This window comes from Pan troglodytes, chromosome 9 (genome assembly GCF_028858775.2).
Source record: "Pan troglodytes isolate AG18354 chromosome 9, NHGRI_mPanTro3-v2.0_pri, whole genome shotgun sequence".
Lineage (NCBI taxonomy): Eukaryota > Metazoa > Chordata > Mammalia > Primates > Hominidae > Pan > Pan troglodytes.
In genome coordinates this window covers 124,581,558-124,608,964 of record NC_072407.2, presented here as the reverse complement: position 1 = coordinate 124,608,964, position 27,407 = coordinate 124,581,558, and the positions used below count along the sequence as shown (strand labels likewise).

General features: G+C 48.5%; 1 protein-coding gene across 6 annotated transcripts in view; it reads right to left on the bottom strand.

The window, feature by feature from the left end:
* Positions 1-16,930, bottom strand: part of UBASH3B (ubiquitin associated and SH3 domain containing B) — a 158,339-nt gene extending 141,409 nt beyond the window's left edge. For 2 of the 6 annotated variants that reach the window (XM_009424390.5, XM_016922172.4), the window contains exon 1: positions 16,379-16,877. In XM_009424390.5, the coding sequence (XP_009422665.1) occupies positions 16,379-16,430 (52 nt within the window). In that variant the 5' untranslated portion in view covers positions 16,431-16,877. The other 4 variants (XR_010147697.1, XM_508828.8, XM_054662789.2 and 1 more) reach the window with 4 other exon arrangements.
* Positions 16,931-27,407: the final 10,477 nt, after the last annotated feature.

The window sequence follows — 27,407 nt, the reverse complement described above, 5'->3', positions numbered from 1 at the left end:
AGCACTTTGGGAGGCCGAAACAGGCAGATCACCTGAGGTCAGGAATTCGAGATCAGCCTGGCCAACATGGTGAAACCCCATCTCTACTAAAAACACGAAAAGTAGCTGGGCGTGGTGGTGTGCATCTGTAATCCCAGCTACATGGGAGGTTGAGGTTGAGGCAGGAGAATCGCTTGAATCCAGGAGGCAAAGGTTGCAGTGAGCCAAGATTGTACCACTGGACTCCAGCCTGGGTGACAGGGAGACTCCATCTCAAAAAAAAAAAAAATAGTTCACAAAATAGGCATCCGTTTTTCAGTTGACAGCCCTTTCACTATTAGAGGAGAGATACCCTCCCTCCCTCTTCATCATACCACATTATGTTGAAGTCACCTGCTTGAGTCTGTCTTCTCCAAGAGGTTGGGGGCTCCTTGTGGTCAGGGTCTTATTCATGATTGTACCTTCAGAATGCGGCACAATTCCCAGGTGCCTGACACAAAGTCACTGCTCAGTAAACTTTTGTTGGACTAACAGGAGCCTGGTTCTGTCCTGCCTCAACATCTTCCTCATCTCTGCATGTCTTTTCCAGACTAAACATCGGTAGCCCTGCACGACCTGTTTCTCAGGACAACCCATTCTGGGGCAGTGGCTGGTGCCCCAGCATGCAGAAGATGGAAAAGGAACATTAAAAGACCAAACAACAAAAAACAACAAAAAAAAACTTCACATACTGAGATTCCATCCTCCACATCCTTCGGAGCCAGCTGCACAGCAAACAGCAACCGTCTGTTTACTCAACACCCCCTGGGAGTCATCCCATTCGGAAGTCTTCACCAGTCACGCACGATGCAGGCCATCTCACCGAGGCGGTTTTCCTGGTGTCCCACCGCTCTTCCTCTGAGGCCCATCTCTCCTGCTCCACTGGTCTGTAGGGCTGGCAGCCACAGGCCGGAACAAGACAGCCCACTTGTGGCCTCCCTGCCAAGGCCTGATGGATAAAGTGATACCGGGAGATCTGTGGTGCCTGAGGCGGCCAGACAGCAAGGGGACACAGCTGTCTGTTCAGCCTTCCATTTGTGGGCCTGTGGTCTTACGTTTGGAGGAAGATAAGAACTTCAAATATTCTCCTCCAACCTGATGTAGAAAAGCTGCTGCAGATCTGAGGCCTGACGTCCCAGGAGGGTATCTTGATCGCTCAGTGGATTTTCAAGACGAGGTGCACACCACCATGCTGGCTAATTTTTATGCATTTTTTGTAGAGATGGGGTTTTGCCACGTTGCCTAGGCTAGTCTTGAACTCCTGGCCTTAAGCAATCCGCCTGCCTCAGCCTCCCAAAGTGCTGGGATTATAGGCGTGAGCCACTGCGCCTGGCCCATGGATTTTTCTTGACAAGACAGCAGCTCTGAACTTGCGAGGCCAGGCAGAAGGCAGGAGTGGTGTGGCTCCCACTGCGCACTGAGGAGCGCCACACTCCTAAGCCAGCTCCCCGCATCTCTGTTCCCCTCCTCGGAACACTCATCACACAAACTGAATGCTATTTTAATTATTCCTTCTAGCAGGGTGTGGTGGCTCACGCTTGTAATCCCAGCACTTTGGGAGGCCGAGGTGGGCAGATCACTTCTGGTCAGGAGTTCGAGACCAGCCTGGGCAACATGGCGAAACCCCATCTCTACTAAAAATACAAAAATTAGCCGGGAGTGGTGGAGCACGTCTGTAATCTCAGCTACTCGGGAGGCTGGGGAAGGAGAATCGCTTGAACCTAGGAGGCGGAGATTGCAGAGAGCCACAATCGCACCATTGCACTCCAGCCTGGGCAACAGAGCTGTCTCGATAAATAAATAAATTAATAAATAAATAATAAATTGTTCCCTAGGCTCCATCTAGGTCTTGAGGAGGTTGGGGAGGAAACAGAAACACACTCTTACCAAAAGACTTAGAATAGTTTATTAACATACCCAGAGTCCCCTTCTGTACTCAACACTGTAAGCCCAACCACCATGCCTACCATTTATCATGCACTTAAGGTCAGGCTCTGCACTCACCATTCTTATATGTATTATCTCATCTAATCATTGTAACAATTCCTTGAGGCACAGACTATTACCTTCATTTAACAGAAGACAAAACTGAGCTTAGAGGGATTTGGTAACCTAAGTGGAGTAGGAATTTGAATGTACATCAGTTTGATCATACACTCAAGTACCAGACACACCACTCTGCATTCTGCCCCAGGAGCCCTTTCTTGAGGCCACAAGAATAGGAACATGCTTCCTATTTCTACCACAGAGGTTCATCTGGCAGCAGCAGGTGGAGGCTGGGATAGGTGGTTGGCAGAGACTTGGTGCTCTGTGACCCGTAAGTACAATCCTGTCCCTATTTTCTCACAGTTGGGAGCTGAGATGGGCAGTGTATATACACACACACACATTCACACTCAGAAACACATACACACACACACTATTCCAGAAAGTGTGATAACCATTCCAACTCCAGACCACATCACTAGACAGCCAACCCCACTGCATTTAGCTGGGGCCAAGTCAAAGAACAAAACAATGGGCAAGTCGGGTTGCCCTCTTGACCCCAGTTCCATGTAATCTAGAGACTTCATATCATTTATTTAGATCTCAAGTTTCCTTCCTTCTGCTGTTCATCAAACCTTCATGAACACTAGCTACATGCCAATACCATGGATGCTGGCTAAGAACTCTTGAGTGTGCAGTTGATTGCCTGGGATTTGCATCCTGGTTTCTACCACTTTCTAGCTGTGTGATGTTGGGAAAGTTAAAATCTCTGTGCTTCAGTTTTCTTATCTGTAAAATGGGTATAATAATAGCTCCTATCTCATAGGGTTGTTATGAAGAATAAAACAAAATAATACATATGTTAGGTGTTTAAAATATTGTCTGGCACACTGTAGGTACCCAGTGAAGGTTAGCTATGACTACCTGGTGCTTGGGTTGGAAATGGTAAGGGTGACAAGTTAGTAACAGAAATGTCATGAACTCAGGGGAAAGGCAGACCAAGAGCTTATATACACACATGCTGTGGCTGACAGAATAATAGTCACCAAAGCTGTCCATGTCCTAATCTGCAGACCCTGTGAATATGTGACCTTACATGGCAAAAGAGACTTTACAGATGTGATTCAGCTGAGGAGCTTGAGCTGGGAAGATATAATCATTAGGGCCCTTACAAGGAAAGGAGTGAGGCAGGAGAGTCAGAGACAGAGACGGGAGGTGATCATGATGAGGAGGGCTTGGAGTGACTTACTTGAAGATGGAGGAGGAAGGGGCTACTAGCCAAGGGATGGAGGCGGACTCTGGAAAAAGTCAAGGAAACACATTCTTTCCAGGAAGAACACGGTTCTATTGACGCGTTGACATTAGCCTATGATATGCATTTCAGACTTTTGACTTCCTAACTGAATAAATGTGAATGCATGTGTGTTGTTGTAAGCCACTGAATTTGTAGTAATTTGTGAGAGCAGCCATAGGAAGCTACTACACATGCTTTTGGCTATATTTGCTGCATTTCACAAAGCCTCTTGTATTTCACAAAAGCCACTTGCTAACTCATTATGACTCATGTCCCTAGTTCCCAAGAGATAAAGTGAAAATTTAAGCTTCCAGAAGGATGTGTTTACTTTGGTGGAGATGGCTTCTCGAGTGACTCCTTCTGTTCCTCACGCTGACGGAATTAGCCTCTCTGAAACAGTGGTGCTTGGCAAGGAAGAAGACTAGAATAGCCCACTAAATACCACACAAAACCAACAGTTCACAGTACTTTGAGAGCCTCAAAGTACCAGGACCCAATTGTTGGTAACAAATAATAGTATCACTTTGCATGTGCATGACTTTTTGTGGTTTTTATTACTTTTATATCCACTGCCTCATTTTGATGCAGCCACCTATAGAAATAACGTTCAAAACCACATCCTCAGAAAGTGACAGATCCAGGACTTGAGCCAAGTCTTTTGTCTCTAAAGCCAATTTTCTTTCTGCTATAGCAGAATATCGCTTGTTCTTACCCTCATGGATGGGTGACTGAGACTACTGTCTATCCCTTCAATATCCTATCACTGGTACAAGTGGCACTTTCTCACCCAAGCATCCCACCCACCTAGAGAGATGCCCACTCCCATGGCCTACGGACAGGTTAGCTTTGTCTTCTACAGGCTGAGATGCAAACAAAAGGCCAGAAGCAAGAGAGGAGCAAAAGGAAAAGACAGAGAAAACCATATGAAAAGGCTAATTCAGAGAACAGATCCTCCCATTCTTCCAGAAAACAGAGCCAAAACCTTGTTAGAAAGCTGACTCAGCCACGCGTGGTGGCTCAAACCTGTAATCCCAGCACTTTGGGAGGCCGAGGTGGGAGGATCACCTGAGGTCAGGAGTTCAAGACCAGCCTGGCCAACATAGTGAAACCCCAACTCTACTAAAAATACAAAAAAAATAGCCTGGTATGGTGGCAGGCGCCTGTAATCCCAGCTACTTGGGAGGCTGAGGCAGGAGAATCGCTTGAACCTGGGAGGCAGAGGTTGCAGTGAGCTGAGACTGCATCATTGCACTCCAGCCTGGCAACAAGAATGAAACTCTATCTCAAAAAGAAAGAACAAAAGAAAGCTGTCTCTAGGTGCCTGGACTCAGAGAAGTAGCCTGATATGGAAAAAAGAAACCATGGTCTCAACTGAGATCAGCAGGCCTAAGCTCTGGTTTCTATCACAGACTAGCCGTGTGGGATCTTGAAAATATCACTTCATTTTCTGGTCTCATTTTACTTAAGTGTAAAGAAAAAGGGTACTAGACTAGATGAGCCCTACTAGCAATTCCAGCTACAGATTTCTGAGCGTCTACCTCTGGAGGTTTCTTCCAAGCAGGATCTTACACCTGAGGCATAATATTAAATTATTTGAACTGTCTACTGGCCTTCCCAGAATTTTTCCTCTCCTCTCAAACTGAAGAGTATTGCTCCTGTCTTATTGGTGCTTCAGATGTAATCGTGTGCTCCCTGTCTGGTTTATGACCCTCACCCTCCCACACTGATGTGTCTTCCATCTTCTGTCTCTTGCCTCGCATTTACCACGCTTTATCATAATCGTGTATCTTCCACCCTAGATTGCCAGTTTCCTGAGGGTGGAGATTATAGCTAATTATCTTTATACTCTCAACTCCTGTTATAATAGGATATTATAGTTGCACATAAATGTGTGAAGTGTCTGTACAGTATGTACATACATATACAGAGAGAGAGAAAGAATGGACCGGGCACGGCGGCTCACATCTGTAATCCCAGCACTTTGGGAGGCTGAGGCGGGTGATCACCTGAGGTCAGGAGTTCGAGACCAGCCTGGTCAACATGGCAAAACCCCATCTCTACTATAAATACAAAAATTAGCCAGGTGTGGTGGTGGTGCGTGCCTGTAATCCCAGCTACTTAGGAAGCTGAGGCAGGAGAATTGCTTGAACCCAGGAGGCAAAGGTTGCAGTGAGCTGAGATCACGACATTGCACTCCAGCCTGGGTGACATAGTGAGACTCTTTCTCAAAAAAAAAAAAAAAAAAAAAAAAAAAGAATGCCATTACCAGGGGACTTGTCATGGAGAAAGTGGCTGAGGACCCTGGGCAGATCACTGTGCATCTTCGTAGGTGATTTGGGGTAATCCCCTTAGCCTGGCTTGCTTCACAGGGTGTGAAGCTTAATAAGGCTTGTGGCAGAAGAGATGAGGAGAGTGAGAGAGGAGGGGAAGAGAAAGTGAAAAGAAGGGAAGAGGAGCCAGATGCATTACAGTGGAACTAGTTCTCCAGGATGGGTAAAATCTGATTAGGGAAAAAGAGGAGAAAAAAATGAGCAACAGGCAATTCAAGGAAAAGTTGATTCAAAATGAAACTGCAGCCGGGTGCGGTGGCTCATGACTGTAATCCCAGAACTTTGGGAGGCCGAGGCGGGTGGATCACAAGGTCAGGAGATCGAGACCAGCCTGGCAAACATGGTGAAACCCCGTCTCTACTAAAAATACAAAAATTAGCTGAGCATGGAGGCGCGCACCTGTAATCCCAGCTACTCAGGAGGCTGAAGCAGGAGAATTGTTTGAACCCGGGAGGCGGAGGTTGCAGTGAGCCGAGATCGTGCCATTGCACTCCAGCCTGGGTGACAGGGCGAGACTCCGTCTCAAAACAAAAAAAAAAACAAAAGAAAAAACAAAAACGAAACTGCAGATGCCACGGTTGAGAACTCCAGCGACCCTGCATCGTTCCACATGTCTGTGTCTAAATAGACTGTACACAAAAGCAGCCATGAGGCAGATTTCTTCCTAAGGTAAAGGAATAAACACTTAGGGAGCGAACGTTCTCTGTAAATGTTTTTGAAAGGAGCACCATCAACGTGGAAGCAGGATTCTAAACAGTCCTGCTACCTGAATCACCAAGAAGGTTCACCCAACAAAACCTGAAAGAAATCGGGAGCATGCAGCTGCCTCTGGCCATCTGTGCAGTCGGCTTCCCTCTGGCATTTTCCAGACTGCCATGAGAGGCTACAGCGGTGGTCCTTTCAGCTTCCCACTCTGCACGAGAACAGCCTTGGTCCTGGTGGAGTTCACTGCCACAGTTGCTTTATGTACAAGAATGTTTATGCTTCCACAGAGGCCGGGAGCACAATGGGAAGTGTCACCCAAACAGCTGGTGACTCCACAGAAGGGAAGATGTCCCTTTAATTTAAAAGGTGCCCCTGAGCAATCTATTTGCCTCAGGTGCTGGGCTCAAGGCACTACCCTCCTCTTATTTAACCAGCACTTTGGTTGTATTTTGCAAGAAAACAAATTGTTTGTTTTTGTTTTGTACCAATTTGAGAATTATACTATTGCATACTAGTAAACGGCTCCCCACCACTGTAATTGCCTCATATCTTTCTTCCTTTCCGTTTATTTACTCTCTAAAATATCAAGTCCTGAAGAGTTTTCTTTAAAGGGAGAGGAGAAGAATTTGACCATAAAGCACTGTGAAAAACAAAACAAAAACAGGAACAGAAAAGCCAAATGCTCTGGAACAGAGAAGCACACCCATGAAGCAGTGAGAGCATCCTCGTGCTGTCCAAAAACACTGGTCCAGGCTGGGCGCAGGGGCTCATGCCTGTAATCCCAGCACTTGTGGGAGGCTGAGGCGAACGGATCACTTGAGCCCAGGAGTTTGAGACAAGCCTGGGCAATGTAGTGAGACCCCCATCTCTACAAAAATAAAAATAAAATAAAAATTTAAATTATCCAGGTGTGGTGGGGCACACCTGTAGTTCTCACTGTTCAGAAGGCTGAGGCAGGAGGATTACTGGAGCCCAAGTGTTCGAGGCTGCAATGAGCTAGGATCGTGTTATTGCACTGTAGCCTGGGAGACAGAGTGAAACACACACAAGCCGGGCGCAGTGGCTCACACCTGTAATCCCAGCAGGCCTCAAAAACGCAGGCCTAGGTCAGGAGATTGAGACCATCCTGGCTAACACGGTGAAACCCCGTCTCTACTAAAAATACAAAAAAATTAGCTGGCATTGGCGGGCACCTGTAGTCCCAGCTACTCGGGGGGCTGAGGCAGGAGAATGAAGTGAACCCGGGGGGCGGAGCTTGTAGTGAGCTGAGATTGCGCCACCGCACTCCAGCCTGGGCAACAGAGCAGACTCCGTCTCAAAAAAAAGGCAGGTCTGCCCTCCGAGGGTCACTGTGGAGAACGTGCAGCCAGCTCAAAAGAGCAGTTGACTTCAGAGTGCCAGATGGGAAAAACCTGACATTTACCTTTTCCTCCGGAGAACTGCACAGAATTTAGCAGGGTGCTGCATGCACAGTAAGAGCTCAGGCAGTTTCTGGATGTTCATCTAGGACACTTCACCATGGGCCTCACCGTCATAGATAGTAGGTGGCAAAGAGCATGACTGCAAAGTCACCAGGAAAACAGGGATGTGAGCAAGATGAAACAAGAAAAGGGATCACTTATCACATACCGAGGGCCCCGGGCAGAGGGTCCAGAGGACTGCGATCACTGCCACATCTACCCACCCATCCTCCAGGGAAAAGAGAAAAACCACAGATTCTCCATAAGCCTTTGGGCAAATACAAAGTGGCCCCTGGGAGAATCCATCCATGAAAATGACAAAAGTGTTCAGTTCAATGAGGATCATAGTCATCTCATTCTCCTGGCAATGGCTCTGCATTCTGCTTGGCTGAGTCTGTCACCGTGCAGAGAGGATCCATTCTTGAGTGTGGTTTTTTCTCCCCACTCTCTCTCTTAGGCTTGAGTCTGATTCCATTTGAAAGTAATCAGAAGACAACCATATGGTACCCCTTCCAGTCCCCAGCCCCTGCCATTTATTATAGTCAGCAGCTTGGGCGGTGCTCTCTCTGCCCTGGGTCTGCTTTTTCTCAGGCCCCGCACCCCTCTGGGCACTCTAGAGAGAGAAGCACAGAGAGCAGAATGCAGTTATCAGGGAGAAAGCATCCACTGGCCTCTGCCCTACCTTACTGCCTTACACCCAGAGCTCAGTGAGGAACAGAGAACCATAAAAGTGGAAGGCGACCAACGAACCAAACCACAGAGGGAGCCATGTGGAGTAACATCACCACTTCAGTAGCACTAATACCGACCTCATTTCTGAGGGTGTGCCCAATGCCAGGCGCTCTCCAGCTGTTTGCGTGGTTTGGCACCCTTCTCTCACAAAGGTCCTTCAAGACAAGTGCTGTTATTGTCTGCATTGTACAGACAGGAAAATTGAGGCTTAGCATGTTCAGCAACTTGCCCAAGGTCAGTCCCTCAGCTGGTAAGGGGCAGAGCTGGAATTCAAAGCCAGGCTGCCACAAGTTCAGACTTCTGTCTATCAGGGCAGGATGGATGGGGCAGATAATGATGGGGTCTCTTCAGCTTCTGGATGGCCAAGAAAGGAGATACCCTTACACAGGCTTATGCCGGCTGGGATTGGGGAGGCAGTGATAGTACCACCACATCATCATCAGCCGGAGCAAAGCTGGCGGGAGACACAGGATTCCCTAGGTTGGCTGCCTCTCTGAAAAGCAACGCCTTTAGCTCTGCGAATGACTGTCCACTCCCTGAAAGGGAGCTGGACTTTGAGGCAGCTGAGGGTGGGGAGCAGGTGGTGATCAAAGCCACAGGATAGAACAGTGAGGCAGGATACTCTTCAATCTCTGTAGCACTTAATCTTCCAAACCTCAGTTTCCTCATTAAATTATCAATGTCTGAGACTTAATAGTGATTATGTATGTGACTCTGCTTTGTAAACTCGAACATGGTCTAAAAACTTAAGGTATTATTAGAAATTCTGGCTTAAGGCCAGGCGCTGTGGCTTATGCCTGTAATCCCAGCACTTTGGGAGACCAAAGCAGGCGGATTGCCTGAGCTCAGGAGTTCGAGACTAGCCTGGGCAACATGGTGAAATCATGTCTCTACTAAAATACAAAAAATTAGCTGGGCATGGCGGCGTGTGCCTGTAGTCCCAGTAACTCAGGAGGCTGAGGCAGGAGAATTGCTTGAACACGGCAGGCAGAGGTTGCAGTGAGCCGGGATTGTGCCACTGCACTCCAGCCTGGGAAACAGAGCAAGACTCCATCTCAAAAAATAAAAAAATAAAAAAGACATTAGCGCGTAAGAGGGAATTTTCATAGAAGCTGTGTGCAAGGGGTTATAATTACCCTACTAGCACATCCAAATACCTGAAGGTCTACTCAGCAATTAAAAGAGATAAACTATTGATACATGCAGGATGAGTCTAAAAAATATGCTGAAGGAAAGAAGCCAAGTACAAGGGTGTGCACTGTATGACCTACATGCAAATCTAGGAAATGCAAACTAATGTACAGTGAAAGAAAGCAACTGGGCTGGGCGTGGTGTCTCATGCCTGTAATCCCAGCACTTTGGGAGGCCGAGGTGGGCGGATCACCTGAGGTCAGGAGTTCGAGACCAGCCTGACCAACATGGAGAAACCCTGTCTCAACTAAAAATACAAAATTAGCCAGGCGTGGTGGTGCATGCCTGTAATCCCAGCTACTTGGGAGGCTGAGGCAGGAGAATCACTTGAACCTGGGAGGCAGAGGTTGCATGCAGTGAGCTGAGATCGCAGCATTGCACTCCTGCCTGGGCAACAAGAGTGAAACTGTCTCAAAAAAAAAAAAAAGAAAAGAAAAGAAAAAGCGACTGGTGGCTGCTCAGGGTTGGGGGTTGAGAGAGGACTAACCGCAAAGGGGTACAAACGAAACTTTTAGGGGCAGTGAATGTACTGTGTCTTGTAGCAGGTAATCACACAGGTACAGTTGTCAAAATGTATCAATCTTTAAATAGGGTTAGCTTATTGTACATGAGTTATAACTCAAGAAAGTTTTTTTAAAAAAAGCACATCGGCTGGCCAGGCATGGTGGCTCCCACCTGTAATCCCAGGTGGATTTGGGAGGCCAAGGCGGGATGATCACTTGAGGTCAGGAGTTCGAGACCAGCCTGACCAACATGATAAAACTCTGTCCCTACTAAAAATACAAAATTAGCTGGGCATGATGGCACATACCCATAGTCCTAGCTACTTGGGAGGCTAAGGCAGGAGAATCACTTGACACCTAGGAGGCAGAGGTTGCAGTGAGCTGAGATCACGCCATTGCACTCCAGCTTGGGCAACAAGAACGAAACTCTGTCTCAAAAAAAAAAAAAGAAAAAAAGCATATCAAGGTATTTTTTTGTTTGTTTTTTTGTTTGTTTTTTTTTTTTGGAACCAGGACCTCGTGTAGCCTGGAAAGTTCAGGAGACTTGCAGTTTAGCCTGAGGCTCTTATGGCAGTGCAGTCCCTGCATACCAACTGTGTGACTCTAGACACGTCCTGAGCTCCTCTAAGCCTCCAGTCTCATCTTAAAACAAAGCATATGTTGTGTGCTTTACCTCACAAGACTGCTGTGGGGTATCTAATACACATAAGAGCAATTTTTACAGTGTATAATAACACAGATAGAAGGGCGTGTTATGTGGGTGCACAGTCACAGCAGGTAGATTAGAGACTTCCTTGCCCTGCCCACCTATAAGAGCCCTTCAGCTCCAGGTGGGTTCCAGTTTTTCCTCTTTCTGTCTATCCAAGGCTGGGAAAGCAGCTGCAGCCCCCACGCCAGAGTCAGCTACATTTCAGAGATGTTGGGTTGGCCAAGTGTTCTCAGAGGATCCAATGTCAACCAACAGGTAAGCTGGAAAAAGCCAGGGAAACCAGATACTTTAATTCATGGGCTCCACATGCTGCTTCTCAACTCCTCATGCCGCCAAATTGGAGCTGCTTTTATCTTTGGGCAGTGAGGCATAGCTAACACAGCTTACTGTCCAAAGCCAAGTCAAAAGCGCTCATTCCAGCTCTTTCCTTCTGCCACTGCCTTGCTCTTTAATTTGGCATTGTTCAAATATTCTCAGTAGAAAAAAAAGGACAATCCAATAATACACGTAAATCCTCGCCAGACACCTCAACCACCATCTCACCTCCTCTCCCTTCTTCCAATCCAACACAATAATGCCCCAATCACATCTTGCATCCTGATCCTATCTTTAACTTTCCCAAGTTCTTTTCTGTCTGTTATCTCATTTTGTCTTTGGAAAGGCCCGTGACACATGACAGGTCTTGCCATGCACAGAAGCTGGTGAAGATATTAAGGAAAAGAGGTTAAATAGAAGACCTAAAAGGTACAGATGTCATTCAGAAGCTAGACCAGACCTTAGGACCTTTGACCCCTGCCACAGTGTCCTTCCCAAGACTATTATCTCTTAATCACTGGAAACATTAAAAAGCCATTTGTTGTAGACAAAGTTCTAGCCACCAGCAGCCTCAAAAAATAAAAATAATCAAAAAACTCATCAGGGTTGTATCAGCGAGGATTCCTCCAATTCAATTATTCAGTGACTTGCTCCTAGGCCCAGCATCAGCCCCAAGCTACAGAAGAGATGAGAGCCTGTCTCCCCAGAAACCAGAGGTCAGCAGGGGGATGACAGTGCTCTGACATCGGATCCGGCTGTGCAAAGTGATGGCTCTGACCTGAGTCCTGTCCCATCTTCTCCGGTGTTAGGCTCAGACCCTCTCCTGGCCTGTGAGGTCTCCTCTTCCTCAGGTCTTTGCCCCCAATACATTCTTTCTTTTCCTTCCAACCAACCTCACTAGCCTCGAGGAAGCTGGACCCTTATTTTTAGAACCCTTAAAACAGGGAAGTGCTAGTGGGCATAGAAAAAAGGAAGCGATTGGCCATTTTGACCTTTGAAAGGTTTCCTTCCTGATGCCTCCCGAACACCTCCTTAACTTGGACTTGCACACGAGCGCACACGCACACACACACCGTGAAATCGCCACTTCTCAGTCCTTCTCCATGAGGCAAATTCTCCTATAGCAGTGTCTAAGTTGGACTGAAGTTCATATAGTGGAATGGAAAAAACCTAGCCCAGCTCCAGGGAGTAATGAGCTAGAGAGAGCACACCCTGAGGTCACCCTGCTTGAGCCAGCCCTGCAGCCCTCTGGTCCTCTTAGCTCTGTCAAGCACTTAACAAGCATGCAGTCATTAATTGCGTTCCCCTCAGAGGGCAACAGCATGGCCCTGAGGGGACTATGTGACTTTTGCAAGACCACAGCACAGTGCAGCCCAGCACGGGCTGGGTGGGATCCAGCCTTGCTGGCCTCAACCCTCTCTGCCAGCCCACCAAGAGCCTGGCCTGAGTGCCCCTTCTTGCTGCCGCACACCACCAGACCCAGTTACACCCATAGGGGAAACTAGAGCTGTCAGCCCTGGCTGCTGTCACTCTGTCAAAAGGGCCTAGAGCTGTCAGCCCTGGCTAATGTCAGTCTGTCAAAAGGGCCAGGTTTGAGACAACCATCTTAACCCTTCTTAAAGCATCACATCCAAGTCTTCTAGACCCAGGAGACCATCACTGCTCTTTGGGGCTTTGGATTTTCATTATGCTCAGTCCTCCAGGTGTAAAGCTCAAGAGAGAAGCTTCTGATGAGCTAAGCCCGATGCCCTTGCTCTTTCTTCTCAACTCTCAAAAATGAAGTTAAATGCCTGTTCTCTGAAGCCTCCAAGGGCCCCTCTTCATACTGGTCTAAGTTATTGGGGGGAAGGCCGACCACATCAGCCTTTCTGGGTTGAAGTAGAGGAGGGAAGCAAGCCTGGGCAAGGAGTCCAGCTAGATCAGGTGAACTCCAAGACCTTCACTCCCTTCCAGGCAGAGAATTTAAGAAAAAGAGCAGCAAACCCAACCTCCCTCTCTCCAGGCCTGCTCTTGTTACCTCTTTGGTAAAGAGGGGCAGTGCTAGTAGTAATACAATAATAGCTGTGATAGGCTAAATAATGATCCCCCAAAAGACACCCACATCCTAATCCCTAGAAGCTGTGAATGCTGCCTTATACATTTTTTTTTTTAAAGGACTTTGCAGATAATGATCTTGAGATGGGGAGATTACTCTGGATTATCCAAGTGGGCCCTAAGTACAACCACATGTATCCTTATAAGAGACATGCCAAGGAAGATTGGACACAGACAGAAAACAAAGACAATTTGACCACAAACGCAGTGATTGGATTGATGCAGCCACAAGCCAAAGAATGCCAGCCCCCAACAGAAGGTAGGAGAGGCAGGGAGTGGATTCCCCTAGAGCCTCCAGAGGGAGCAGGGCCCTGCTGATGCCTTGATTTCAGCCCAGTGATACTGATTTTCAACTCCTGGTCTCTACAATTGTGACAGAATAAATTTCTGCTGTTCTAAGCCACTCAGTTTGTGACAATTTGTTACAGCAGTCACAGGAAGCTAATACAGTAACTAACACTTTACGATTGCTCACTATGTGCCAGGAACTGTTCTAAGCATTTTACCCACATTCAATCATTTCTATCCTGGCCCTACTGGCCCTAGATGGTGTGAGGCCTGGGCTGTGCAGATAGAATACCTGGGTTTGAATCCCAGCTTCACTGCTTACTGTTGTGACCTTGAGCAGTTATGCAACCCTTCTAAACCTCAGTTGCCCAATTCATAAAATGGGCATGTGGTACCTTCCTCACTGAGTAGCTAGGAGGATAAAATGGGTAATAAAGATATAAGTACTTAGAACAGTATGGAGTAAGTATTCAATACATGCTAGCTATTAGGAGACCTCAGGGGTTGAGCAAGCCAAAAATGACCCTTATGCTAATCTGTCAAGACATGTCAAGACCTCCTGGACTCAGAGCAGGAGAAAAGGTGTCCCTTTAAAGCTGATTTGAATTTGAATCTCAAATATGACTGAGGAGTTCAGTTAAGTATTTCTTCCCTTAATTAAGCAATTTAGGTTTTTAATGCTGGCCTTATTTCAAAAAAGGCAGTAGCCTGAGACTATGCTAATTCTGCAGCATTCCCCAGCTGACTTCCCCACTCCCACCTCCAGCTTTTTTTTTTTTTTTTTTTCTTGAGATGAAGTCTCGCTCTGTTACCCGGGCTAGAGTGCAGTGGTGCGATCTTGGCTCACTACAACCTCCACTTACCGGCTCAAGCGATTCTCTTATCTCAGCCTCCCAAGTAGCTGGGATTACAGGCATGCACCACCCCACCCAGCTAATTTTTGTATTTTTAGTAAAGACAGGGTTTCACCATGTTAGCCAGGCTGGTCTCAAACTTCTGATCTCAAGTGATCCGGCTGCCTCGGCCTCCCAAACTGCTGGGGTTACACCCAGCGCCACCTCCAGTTTTTAAGGAGAGCTGTGTACATTGATCATCCACACCGACGACTTCACCTGAAGCGTCCACACCTGACACACCCCTGCAGAACCCACATTTTCTCCCTGTAATTCTGGTATCAGGAACTGGAGCCCTAGTATTAGGAAGTCGTATTGGGACGTCAGTGGAAGGCAGAAACCATCAGTCCATTTTGCAGCCTTCTAAGGCCACTCCAACGTGTCCCAGCAGCCTGGAGAATAACAAATTCAAGGGTCTACTTTGATTAAGAGATTACAACCAAGTTAGTAGAGAATAAACAAGGTTTGCCCAGAGATAAGGGAGGGGAGACATAAAGTTATTGCCTGTAATCCCAGCACTTTGGGAGACCGAGGTGGGTGGATCACCTGAGGTCAGGAGTTCGAGACCAGCCTGGCCAACATGGCGGAACCCCATCTCTTCTAAAAATATAAAAATTAGCCCCGTGTGGTGGCGCATGTCTATGGTCCCAGCTACTCAGGAGGCTAAGGTGGGAGAATCGCTTGAACCCGGGAAGCGGAAGTTACAGAGATTGCGCCACTGCACTCTAGCCTGGCGACACAGCGAGACTCCGTCTCAGAAAAATAAATACACAAATAAAGTTATCACCTGAAAAAAAAATGTGAGAAGGGAAAAAAATAAAAAGGACTTTCATTTACTTGGCCCTCACTGATTAAGTTTGGCCAACTCTCCTGTTAAGGTGATGTAATTGGAAGATGAAAAGAAGCTGCGCCCAGTCCGGACGCCAGGCCTTGTGTCCCCACCTAAGTAATCTGCACGGCAGGGATTAACCAGGGGAGAAGGGCCTGGCCGCTGGGCCTTGGCTTCCTCTTAGGCAGAGTTCCAGCCCCTGAGACTTGAGCCGACCGGCCTGAGACGACTCCGGCCGCCGCCACCCTATGCTGGCAAACAGGCCTCTCCCCAGCAGGCTCCAGGGGCAGCCACCTGCGCTCTCCCTGCCCTCTCCTACCCCACTCTCCTAGAGGAAGGATGAAGAACAGCTCCCCCTCCTTACTCTCAGGCACCCACAGATTTCTGAGCTGCCGTCACCACTGACGAGAACCCAGGTCCCCTGGAGGGATCGCTTCTCCTTCTGATTCCATCCTCCCCATCAATGAACACGCAGGAACACCCACGCTCCCGCTCCTCCTACTCCAGGGGGAGACCGAACCCGAGAGCGACATCCGGAGCTGGAAGCCGCTGCAACGGGGGCGTCGGCCTCCCTGCCCCGCAGTCTCTCGCCCTTTCCCAGACACCGGAGGATCCCAGACCAGCCCAGTATTCCAGACGGACAGGGTGCCCGAGTCCTCCGCAGGGCCCCGCCTCCCTAGGCGCTCGGCGCTGGAGACCTAGGGGAGCGCGCGAGAGAAACGCTGAGCTCCACCCGGGTGGGGCGGAGGCTGGTCACTGTACCCGGGACTCGAACCCCGCGCCCTCGTCCCCCAGCTTTAGGCATCCCACGGCGAGCCCTGGCCCAACGCCCCCGCGCCGCGTCTTCCCCCGCACCCCCGCCCGGAGCCGAGTCCCGGGTTGCCAGCGCGCCCATCCTGCCCCCAACAGGTCTCGGGCAGCGGGGAGCGCGCTGCCTGTCCCGCAGGCGCTGGGAGGCGAGCCGGAGCGAAGCCGAGGGCCGGCCGCGCGCGCGGGAGGGGTCGCCGAGGGCTGCGAGCCCGGCCACTTACGCGCGGGCTCTGGGGAACCCCATGGAGAGAAGCACGTCCAGCGCCGATCCATGCTTGATGGTGCCGGGGCGCTGTTGGCGGTTCCTCCGGGGGGTGACTTTGCTGTACAGCTCCTCTCTCGCAGCCATGCCGAGCGGACTGGGGTGGCCGTACTGAGCCATGGCTCAGCGGCCAGCCATCGCCAGGGAAGGAGCCCGAGCCGGATGGTTCGGGAAGGAGGAGGGAGTCGGGCTGGGCCAGGGGAGGGGGCTCGGGGACCCAGAGCCAGGCAGGAGGCGGCGGCGGCGGAGGCGGCGCTCCGAGCTTCCCCAGTGTCGAGACTCTGACGCTTCCTGGTGAGGCCACAGGAGCCAGAACGCCGGCAAGCGGCCGCTGCGGGACCAGCCTCAGCCACTCGGGCCCCCGGCTGCCCCCAGCGCTGCGCCTGCAGTAGCCCTGTCTCCTCCGCCCCCTTCCCTCTCCTCGCCTAGCAGTCCGGGAATTTGCAATGAGTAATTTTTGAATGGATCAAAAAGGAAAAGGAGCCTTGTGGGCTGGCCCTGACTTGCCTGTACCCGGGCCCCGCCCCTCTCTTAAAGCGGCCGCGCTGTCCGAGGCTGCTCCGTGCGGGCAAGAGCTGTAGTCGCGCTACTTGGAGAAGGAGGATCCCAACCTTATGGGCTGCTTGTGTGCCTCACCTCCCGAGAGTCACCCCCGGCGCCCCAGCCCTCTCCTTGGCTGGCATACCCGCCCAGCTGGGCCTCAAGACAGGAGATCAACCCATTTCAAGTTTCATGTGGTTCTAGATGCGGTTATTAATGGAAATTGGGTGAACTGGTGGATGATATTAATGGACCAGAAGGCCAAGCCGTAAGGCCTAGGTAAAAGGTTTTGCTTCTCAAAGATCCTGCAAAACCCAAAGGGTTGTTAGGACCATCGGAAGTTGAGTTCCCAATCAGCCGGCCAAGTGGCTGCACTAAAGACCTACTGCGCTCTACAAGGTTATGGTCAGTGACTAAATAGTGCCTTCCCGGTGGGGCAGAGGGGGTGGGGAGAAGGACCTCAGGTTCTCAGAGCTGGCAGGACCTGGGAGGGGACAAGAAAAGAGGGACAGGGCAGAAAGAAGAGGGAAGGGAAAAAGAAAGGAGGAAGGAGGAGGAGAAGAAGGAAGGGCTAGGAGGGTAGAGGAAGAAGGAACAGAGAAAACACACTTCCTAATTATAAGAGGTGATCAAAAGGGAATGGGCTTATTTCATTAGGGAGTGGATATCCTGTCAATAAAAGGATTCAAAGAAGGACCGAATCACCACTGCACAATAATAAGTGAATTGTATCGTAGGCTGGACAAAACTACTCCCACTGCAAAGATGGTGGAAGTCACAACCATATTGATGCCCCATGCCCCACCTGGTGAATTTTGCTGGGGGATGCTAACCCTCTTTCATTTGGAAACAAAGTCATTGTCTTCAGTCAGGGACAAGGGTCCCACTTGCTATAATGAAAGAAGCAATGAGTACACCCTAACTGATAGTCTTTTTTGGGTAATAATAATAATAAAACCTAACATTTATTGGGCTCTTGTATGTGCCAGTCATTGTGCTAATCGTAATGAATGAATTAACTCACTGAATTTTTATACTGACCCTAGGAGTGTGTTTAATCATTATCCCAGTTTTACAGATGAGAAAACTCAGCTCAGAGAGGTTGGGGAAGATCATAGAGCTGGTAAGTGCGTAGCTACAGCACTCGTATCCACTGCGGTGCCTTAGACAAGTTACTTCTCCTCTCTACAGCCTAATTTCCTCATTTGTATGGACCGTGGTAACCTAACCTTGCACACACTGGGTTTTCCAGAAATGTCAGTCTGGGCCTGTCCCTGGTTGGAATATGGGGGAGGGATGGTGACCAGCACCCATGGAGTGGCTTTTTGAGGTTGCTTTACAAGGCCTGTGAAGGTTTTACCAGGGGAAATGATACAGCGTAACTCCCTGAGCCCGGAATTGGTTTCCTAAAGAATAGCCAGTGGTGTTTGGAAGCAGGGAGATAAGACAGCTGGAGCTTAAGCAACAATGTGTATTAATTCTGCCTCCTGCTGTACAAAGGATGAGGGAAAATTAATGCTTCCTGGGTAGTAGCTGCTTCCAGAGCAAAGGGGATATCCTGGAGACCTTGCAGAATGCTCTTCCAGGACATGGAGCAAAAAGACAAGACTGGGCTGGCAACACCATACCTAGTATTAGCCTCCTTGGATGTGTTCGGTAAAACATGCTGGATTTCACCCAGTATTCTGAATTGTTTCCAAATGCCTGGGCTGAAAGTCAAATGATCTGGATCTTAGTCAAGAGATAATAATGTATGTGAAAGCGCTTTGTAAACCATAAAGCGCTACATAAATGATAACTCAAATTTATTGAGTACTTACTGTATGCTGGTGTTGTTCTTTGCTTCTTACATATGTGACTCAAACAATTCCTTGACAAGACTATGAACTAGGAACTACTTTACAAATGAAGGTGCTGAGACAGAGGTCAAGTATCTTGTCCAAGGTCACATGGCTAGTAAATGGCAGAGCCAAGATTTGAACTCTTAACATTTGGCCAAACAACTACTTAACGACCATTGTTATGATGATAAAAGGACACCAGCCTTTAAGATAGTTTTTTGACTCCACCTATGCCCCTTGACATAGAATTGCTGGATCTCTGTTTCTCCCGAAAAATTGAATTAATTGTCTTTCTCCCTGCCTTTAGGCAAACTGTAAGATAAAGGAAATGATGCATATAAAAATAGTTTTAGGTAGACTGGAAAAAGCACTATGGAAAACTAGGCACCTGAGATGCAAACTGTTTTTGTCTGGGACACTTTTACAGAAATCTCAGCTTGGCTTCCTCACTTGTCTTCAGCTCAGTGCAAACCCCTGTTCTATTTAGGACTCCTGCCATTTGTTCTGCACTGGGTTGGGGGGCTGGCAATTCAGATGCATTGTGCTTTAATTGTGTTGACGTTGAAAAGCTAAGAAAAGCTTCATAAATGTCTACATTGTTCTATTACAAAGAGAGAAGAGGGGGGCTGTGTGCGGTGGCTCACCCCTGTAATCCCAGCACTTTGGGAGGCTGAGGCGGGCGGATCACAAGGTCAAGAGATCGAGACCATCCTGGCCAACAAGGTGAAACCCCATCTCTACTAAAAATACAAAAATTAGCTGGGCATGGTGGCATGTGCCTGTAGTCCCAGCTACTCCGGAGGCTGAGGCAGGAGAATCGCTTGAACCCGGAAGGCGGAGGTTGCAGTGAGCTGAGATCATGCCATCGCACTCCAGCCTGGTGACAGAGCAAGACTCCATCTCTAAATAAATAAATAAATTGAGAGAAGAGAAATGACTATTCATCTGGCAGTATATCTTACAGTGGCCAAAAGAAGTGAGATGGGAGTAGGGGTCTTGCACAGGGACAGAGCTGACACATCAGCATGAAGTTCCTCCCTCAGAAGGGAAAGCAAGTTGACATGTCCCCTTGTGTGGTCATGTCAGAATCCACTCTGGACCACAAAGCTCTCTTTGTTCATGTGAGCATGTTTAACCCTCCCTCATTGGCCCCTGCCATATTTTTGCTATGGTACATCCCCTCAGATGGCCAGAGGGAGACCCAGGATGGACCCAGTTGGCTGCACTCACAATTTCTGAAGCATGTCCTATATCTTCTCCTTCTCCTTCATTCTGTCCTTGAGGAACGGTCAAGTAATAACAATAAGAACATGCAGTAGGTCTGTAATTCTAGCACTCTGGGAGGCTAAGGCAGGTGGGCGGATTGCTTGAGCTCAGGAGTTTGAGACCAACCTGGGCAAAATGGTGAACCCCATCTTAATTAAAAATATAAAAATTAGCCCAGCATGGTGGTGTGTGCCTGTAGTCCCAGCTGCTTGGAGGGCTGAGGCAGGAGGATTGCTTGAACTTAGGAGGTCGAGGTTGCAGTGAGCCAAGCTGAGATGGCACCATTGCACTCCAGCCTGAGTGACAAAGTGAGACCCTGTTAAAAAAACAAACAAGGCCTGGCGCAGTGGCTCATGCCTGTAATCCCAGCACTTCGGGAGACCGAGGCGGGTGCATCACGAGGTCAGGAGTTCAAGACCAATCTGGCCAAGATGGTGAAACCCTGTCTCTACTAAACATACAAACAAATTAGCCAGGTGTGGTGGCAGGTGCCTGTAATCCCAGCTACTCGGGAGGCTGAGACAGAGAATGGCTTGAACCTGGGAGGCAGAGGCTGCAGTGAGCTGAGGTCACGCCCGCCACTGCACTCCATCCTAGGCAACCGAGCGAGACTCCGTCTCAAAACAAAACAAAACAAAACAAGAAAACAAACAAATAACAACAACAACAAAAACAGGCAGTAAAGTCTGCCCACTGTTTCAAATCCTAAAGGCTGGGGTGTTGCCTTGCCAAACAAAGGCAGCTTTGGAACTGCTGGGAATGACTTTCACCCCTAGACTTTAAGGGGATCCTTCGTGGTCAGAAGACTTTGAAACCAAGTGCTGCCCCTCTCTGGGCCTCAACTTCCTTGCTTGCCAAATGAGGGGGTTAGCTTAGCCTAGGGATCGCTAGGATCTTGTCAAGGGACCCCCAGGAACTTTGAGGGACAGGGGTTGGGGTCACCCAACTGAGGATTAAGAGGGTAGTGTGGTATCCTCTTTTCTTTCATTGTAAGTCTATCAGCTCTATATGTTGGGAGTTTTTTTGTTTTTTGTTTTGTTTGTTTTGAAACGGAGTCTCTCTCTGTCGCCCAGGCTGGAGTGTAGTGTCACGATCTCAGCTGATTGCAATCTCTGCCTCCCGGGTTCAAGCAATTCTCCTGCCTCAGCCTCCCGAGTAGCTGGGATTACAGGCATGTGCCATCACGCCCAGCTAATTATTGCATTTTTAGTAGAGACAGGGTTTCACCATGTTGGCCAGGCTGGTCTCGAACTCCCAACCTCAAGTGATCTGCCCGCCTCAGCCTCCCAAAGTGCTGGGATTATAGGCATGAGCCACAGGGCATGGCCAAGATCTAATTTTTTTAAGTGTTTTTTTTCTTTCCTTTTTTTTTTTTTTTTGTTTTGTTTGTTTTGCTTTGTGTTTTTCAGGGTCTTGCTCTGTCACCCAAGCTGGAGTGCAGTGGTCTGAACTTGGGCTCAAACTATCCTCCCACCTCAACCTCTTGAGTAACTGGGACTACAGGTGTGTCCCACCATGCCCAGCTTCTTTTTTTTTTTTTTTTGTAGAGATGAGGTCTTGCTGTGTTGCCCAGGCTGGTCTTGGACTCCTGGACTCAACTGATTCTCCTGCCTCAACCCTTCAAAGTGCTGGGATTATAGGCATGAGCCACCACACCTGGTCTCAAGATCTCATTTTGAATAGACTTGTTTTGTTTTGGGTAGAGACAAGGTCTTGCTATATTGCCCAGGCTGGTCTCTACCTCCTGGCCTCAGGTGATCCTTCTGCCTTCCTCTCAGCCTCCCAAGGTGCTGGGATTAAAGGCAGGTGAACCACCTCTCCCAGACGAATAGACTTTTTTAAATGTAAATTTAGGCTAGATGTGGTGACTCATGCCTCTAATCCCATCACTTTGGGAAACCAAGGCAGGAGGATCCCTGGAGCCCAGGAGTTTGAGACCAGCCTGGGCAACATAATGAGACCCTATCTTTATTAAAAATAATAATAATAGACCTGGCACTGGCCAGGCGCAGTGGCTCACACCTGTAATCCCAGCACTTTGGGAGGCTGAGGGGTCGGATCACCTGAGGTCGCGAGTTCGAGACCAGACTGACCAACATGGAGAAACCCCCGGCTCTACTAAAAATACAAAATTAGCCGGGCATGGTGGTGCATGCCTATAATCCCAGCTACTCAGGAGGCTGAGGCAGGAGAATCGCTTGAACCAGGGAGGCAGAGGTTGTGGTGAGGCGAGATCACGGCATTGCACTCCAGCCTGGGCAACAAGAGCAAAACTCCGTCACACACACACACAAAATAGATCGGACACAGTGGCTCATGCCTGTAATCCCAGCATTTTGGGAGGCTGGGGCGGGCAGATCACCTGAGGTCAGGAGTTTGAGATCAGCCTGGCCAACCTGGTGAAACCCCATCTCTACTAAAATACAAAAATTAGCTGGTCATGGTGGTGCATGCCTGTAGTCCCAGCTACTTGGGAAACTGAGGCAGAAGAAGTGCTTGGACCCGGGAGGTGGAAGTTGCAGTGAGCTGAGATCGCACCATTGCACTCCAGCCTAGGTGACAGAAGGAGACTCCGTCTCAAAAAAATATAATAAATAAATAATTAAAAAAAAAAAAACAGACCAGGTTTGGTGGCTCACATCTGTAATCCCAGCACTTTGGGAGGCCAAGGCGGGAGGATCACGACGTCAGGAGATAGAGACCAGCCTGGCCAACATGCTGAAACCCCGTGTCTACTAAAAATACAAAAACTGGCTGGGTTTGGTGGCATGTGCCTGTAGTCCCAGCTACTCAGGAGGCTGAGGCAGGAGAACTGCTTGAACCTGGGAGGTGGAGGTTGCAGTGAGCCAAGATTGTGCCACTGCACTCCAGCCTGGGAGACAGAGCAAGACTCTGTCTGAAAACAAACAAACAAACAAACCCCAAACAAACAAAAAAAATCCAGGACAAGTCTTTGTACAAGTGTGGCTCTCTGGATTGGAGACCACCAGTGTTGGCCAGCATCTAAGCAAGGAAGGGACAGCTCACCCTCTTTCTCTTTTCTCTCCTCTCTCCTTCCTTCCAAAAGACTCCTAGGCAAAAGAGATGCTTCATCTCTGGAGGAATCTGATTGTACACGTTTCCTGTGGTAACTGTAACCGATGACCACAAACTGGGTGGCTTACAACAATTAGAAATGTTAATTTCACAATTCTGGAGGCCAGAAGCTCTAAATCAGAATCCCTGGGCTAACCTCAGGTGTCAGCAGGGCTGCGCTCCCTCTGGAGGCTCTGGAAGGGAATGTATTTCTTGCCTCTTCCAGTTTCTGGTGCCTGCTGGAGTTCCGTGGCTTGTCACTACATCCTCCTAGTCTTTTTAAATATAATTTAATATTTTTTTCCAAGACGGATCCTTGCTGTGTTGCCGAGGCCGGAGTGCAGTGATGCAATCTCGGCTCACTGCAACCTCCGCCTCTCAGGTTCAAGCGATTCTCCCGCCTCAGCCTCCCGAGTAGCTGGGATTACAGGCACATGCCACCATGCCCGGCTAATTTTTGTATTTTTAGTAGAGATGGGATTTCTCCATGTTGGCCAGGCTGGTCTTGAACTCCTGACCTCGTGATCTGCCTGCCTCAGCCTTCCCAAGTGCTGGGATTACAGGCGTGAGCCACCGCGCCTGGCCTCCCCCAGTCTTTAAGGCAGCATCTTCAAGTCTTCTTGTTCTGTCTTCACATCACCTTCTCTGTGTGCATCTCTCTGACATCTCTTTTTACCTTTTCTTTATAAGGACAGTTGTGGTCGCATTTAAGGCCACTTAGATAATCTAGAATAGTCTCTCCATCTCAAGATTCTCAATGTCTTTTTCTTTTTTTTTTTTTTAGACAGCATTTTGCTCTTGTCACCCATGTTAGAGTGCAATGGTGCAATCTTGGCTCACTGCAACCTCCGCCTCCCGGATTTCAGCAAGTCTCCTGCCTCAGCCTCCCAGGTAGCTGGAATTACAGGCATGCACCACCACGCCCATCTAATTTTTTTTTGTATTTTTAGTAGAGACTGGGTTTTGTTATGTTGACCAGGCTGGTCTCGAACTTCTGACCTCAGGTGATCCACCTGCCTCGGCCTCCCAAAGTTCTGGGATTACAAGTGTGAGCCACCACAGCTGGCCTAAGATCCTTAATATCATTACATCTCCAAAAACCCTGATTAGGACTTGCTATCTCCAGGTGGCCATTATTTCACCTACCACACTAGTATTCCTTAGAGCAGCTAATTTTGAGGCTGAATGGGCTTCAAGTTTCAGGAGAAGCTTTTTCAGCCTCATGACTTAGGTTAAGGGGAAGAGATAGATTATGGGGAGGGACAAGAAATGAGTAAGTAAATCATACTTCCCCAAGCCTTTTGGGAAAGGCCATACTTCTCAATTTATGCTGTTCCCTCTGCCTGGAATTCTTCCTTCTTCTGGCCTCCTTTAAGAGGCCTTGCCTGACCTCACTTCCCTTCTTTGCCCACATTGCATAGATGGGGCAGAGAGGGTGGGAAGCAGGACCTCAGGTTCTCAGAGCTGGCAGGACCTGGGAGGGGAGGAGAAAAGAGGGACAGGGCAGAAGGAAGAAGAGGAAAGGGAAATAGAAAAACGGAAGGAGGAGGAGAGGAAGGAAGGGCTAGGAGGGTAGAGAGAGAAGGAACAGAGAAAAGACACTTCCTAATTATAAGACATATTCAAAAGGGAATGGGCTGATTTCATGAGGAAGTGGATATCCTGTCCTCTGTGCCCCCTTTATCATAGCACCAAGCACAATGAGGGCATTTCATTTGCTTAAGTGCTTCTCTCCAGGGTAGAATGGGAGCTCCATAAGGCTCCATGCATCTTACTTTAGCTGTGCCCTCAGTAGGGGCTTAATAAATGTCTATTGAATGGACTTGAATTGCATTTCAGCTGAGAGGCATCTTGATAGCACAAGTACAGTTGCATTTTCTCTTTTCCCTGGTTTTGAGACCAAAGCCAACAAATTTTCTTCCACCCCAGAGCCCCACCTTGGCTGGACTGGCTCAGAGCCCTGGTCATAACCTTTCTTCTCCCTCCCTTGATTTTGTTGGTAATTAGACAGACCTTCATCCCCAGCTCATGTCTCTGGTGCACAGAGTGCTGTGAGTAACCTCAAGGGGATTCTCCTTAAAGGCAGTCCCTGAAGGGTCTGTCTAAGGGGCACACACAGGAAGTGGAGCAAGGAGAACTGGAAGTTTGAGGAGGGGAGCATCAAGGGAAAATGACCCTCCTAGAATGGGCTGGCCTGAACCAGCAAGAGAAATATTTTAGCCAATCTCTAATGTTCCATGGGAAGTGTGGTTTGGAAAACACATCTCTAGATGACAAGAGGCACAGTTCTTTCAGTTTCTTGGCTCTGACTTTTTACATTAGTCATTGCCCTCCCACCAGACTGCGTGTGGGTGCCTCTGGGGCTGAGTGTGCAAGGTGAGCCTGGACGGAGCCTCCTAGGAGCTTCCTTAGGGCCTGCTCCTCTATTAGCAGCTCCCGTTAAGGGAAACTAAGAGAGGGGAAGAAAAGCAAGCCCTAATCCACCTCTTAGCTCAAGGCTTTAATTGAAGAGCTGGGGACTGAGACTGCTCCTGGCCTTCGATTGTCTGTGCCACTTCAGCCCACCTAAAATGTCACACTCTTGTTCCTCTTTGGTAATAGTGTTTACATAGCTCTTTACAATTTCCTAGCACGTTCAGGCATAATACCTTGTTTAATTATTATTCACCTAAGAGAACAAAACAACATGGGAAAGTTGCTTCAATACATTTTTCTTTGGAAGAACAACAACAAAAAATTGAGGCTCAGAAAAATTATGTGACTAACCCATGATAATAGAGTGATGAAAGATGGTAAATCAGTGTTGAAATGCAGATTTTCTGAAATTAAAGCTATACATTTAATGTTCTTGTTTCTTTCTTGAGCAGGGTCTAGAAATGTCTTTTTATTTTATTTTATTTTATTTTTTTGGGACGGAGTCTCACTCTGTCGCCCAGGCTGGAGTGCGGTGGTGCGATCTCGGCTCACTGCAAGCTCTGCCTCCTGGGTTCACGCCATTCTCCTGCCTCAGCCTCCCTAGTAGCTGGGACTACAGGTGCCCGCCACCACGCCAGGCTAATTTTTTTATATTTTTAGTAGGGACGGGGTTTCACCATGTTAGCCAGGATGGTCTCAATCTCCTGACCTCGTGATCCACCCGCCTCGGCCTCCCAAAGTGCTGGGATTACAGGCGTGAGCCACCGTGCCTGGCCTAGAAATGTCTTATGACTTGGTGCTCTTAGGAGGAAAGGGCAAGTTCCTTAAAGCAGCGAAGATGAATGTTTCAGGTGAGGCCAAGTGAAGGTTTAACTCACTCCCTCAGCCTCTGAAAGGCATCTAAAATAGAAATTCTCTCAGGATGAAGGTTGAACTGTCCTCTGGAGTCACACTGTATTGCTAGTAACCCTCATCATGTCTCAGGAATGCCTGGGATGAGGAACAGTGACCTGGAAATTTATTGATTGCAAATTGCATTTAAAAATTGCAGTGGACCAGGCATGGTCACTCATGCCTGTAATCCCAGCACTTTGGGAGGCTGAGGTGCCCAGATCGCTTGAGGTCAGAAGTTCGAGACCAGCCTGGCCAACATGGTGAAAGCCCGTCTCTATCAAAAATACAAAAATTAGCTGGGCGTGGTGGCGAGGTCCTGTAATCCCAGCTACTTGGGAGGCTGAGGCAGGAGAATTGCTTGAACCCGGGAGACAGAGGTTACAGTGAGCCAAGATCGCACCACTGCACTCCAGCCTGGGCGACAGAGCGAAACCTTGTCTCAAAAAAAAAAAAAAAAAAATACACACACACACACACACACACACACACACAAATATATATATATATATATAGGCCCGGTGCAGTGGCTCACACCTGTAATCCCAGCACTTTGGGAGGTCAAGGTTGGTGGATCACTTGAGGTCAGGAATTCGAGACCAACCTGTCCAACATGGTGAAACCCTATCTCTACTAAAAAGATGAAAAATTAGCCGGGCATGGTGGTGTGCACCTGTAATTCCAGCTACTTGGGAGGCTGAGGCAGGAGAATCACTTGAACCCGGGAGGTGGAGGTTACAGTGAGCTGAGATCAAGCCACTGCACTCCAGACTGGGTGACAGGGCATGACTCTGTTTCAAACAAACAAACAAAATAAACAAAATAAAGTAAAAATAAAAATTTTAGTGGGCCAGGTGTGGTGGCTCATGCCTGTAGTCCCAGCCCAACCCAGCTGAGGTGGCTGGATTGCTTGAACCCAGGAGTTCAAGACCAGCCTGGGCAACATGGTGAAACCCCGTC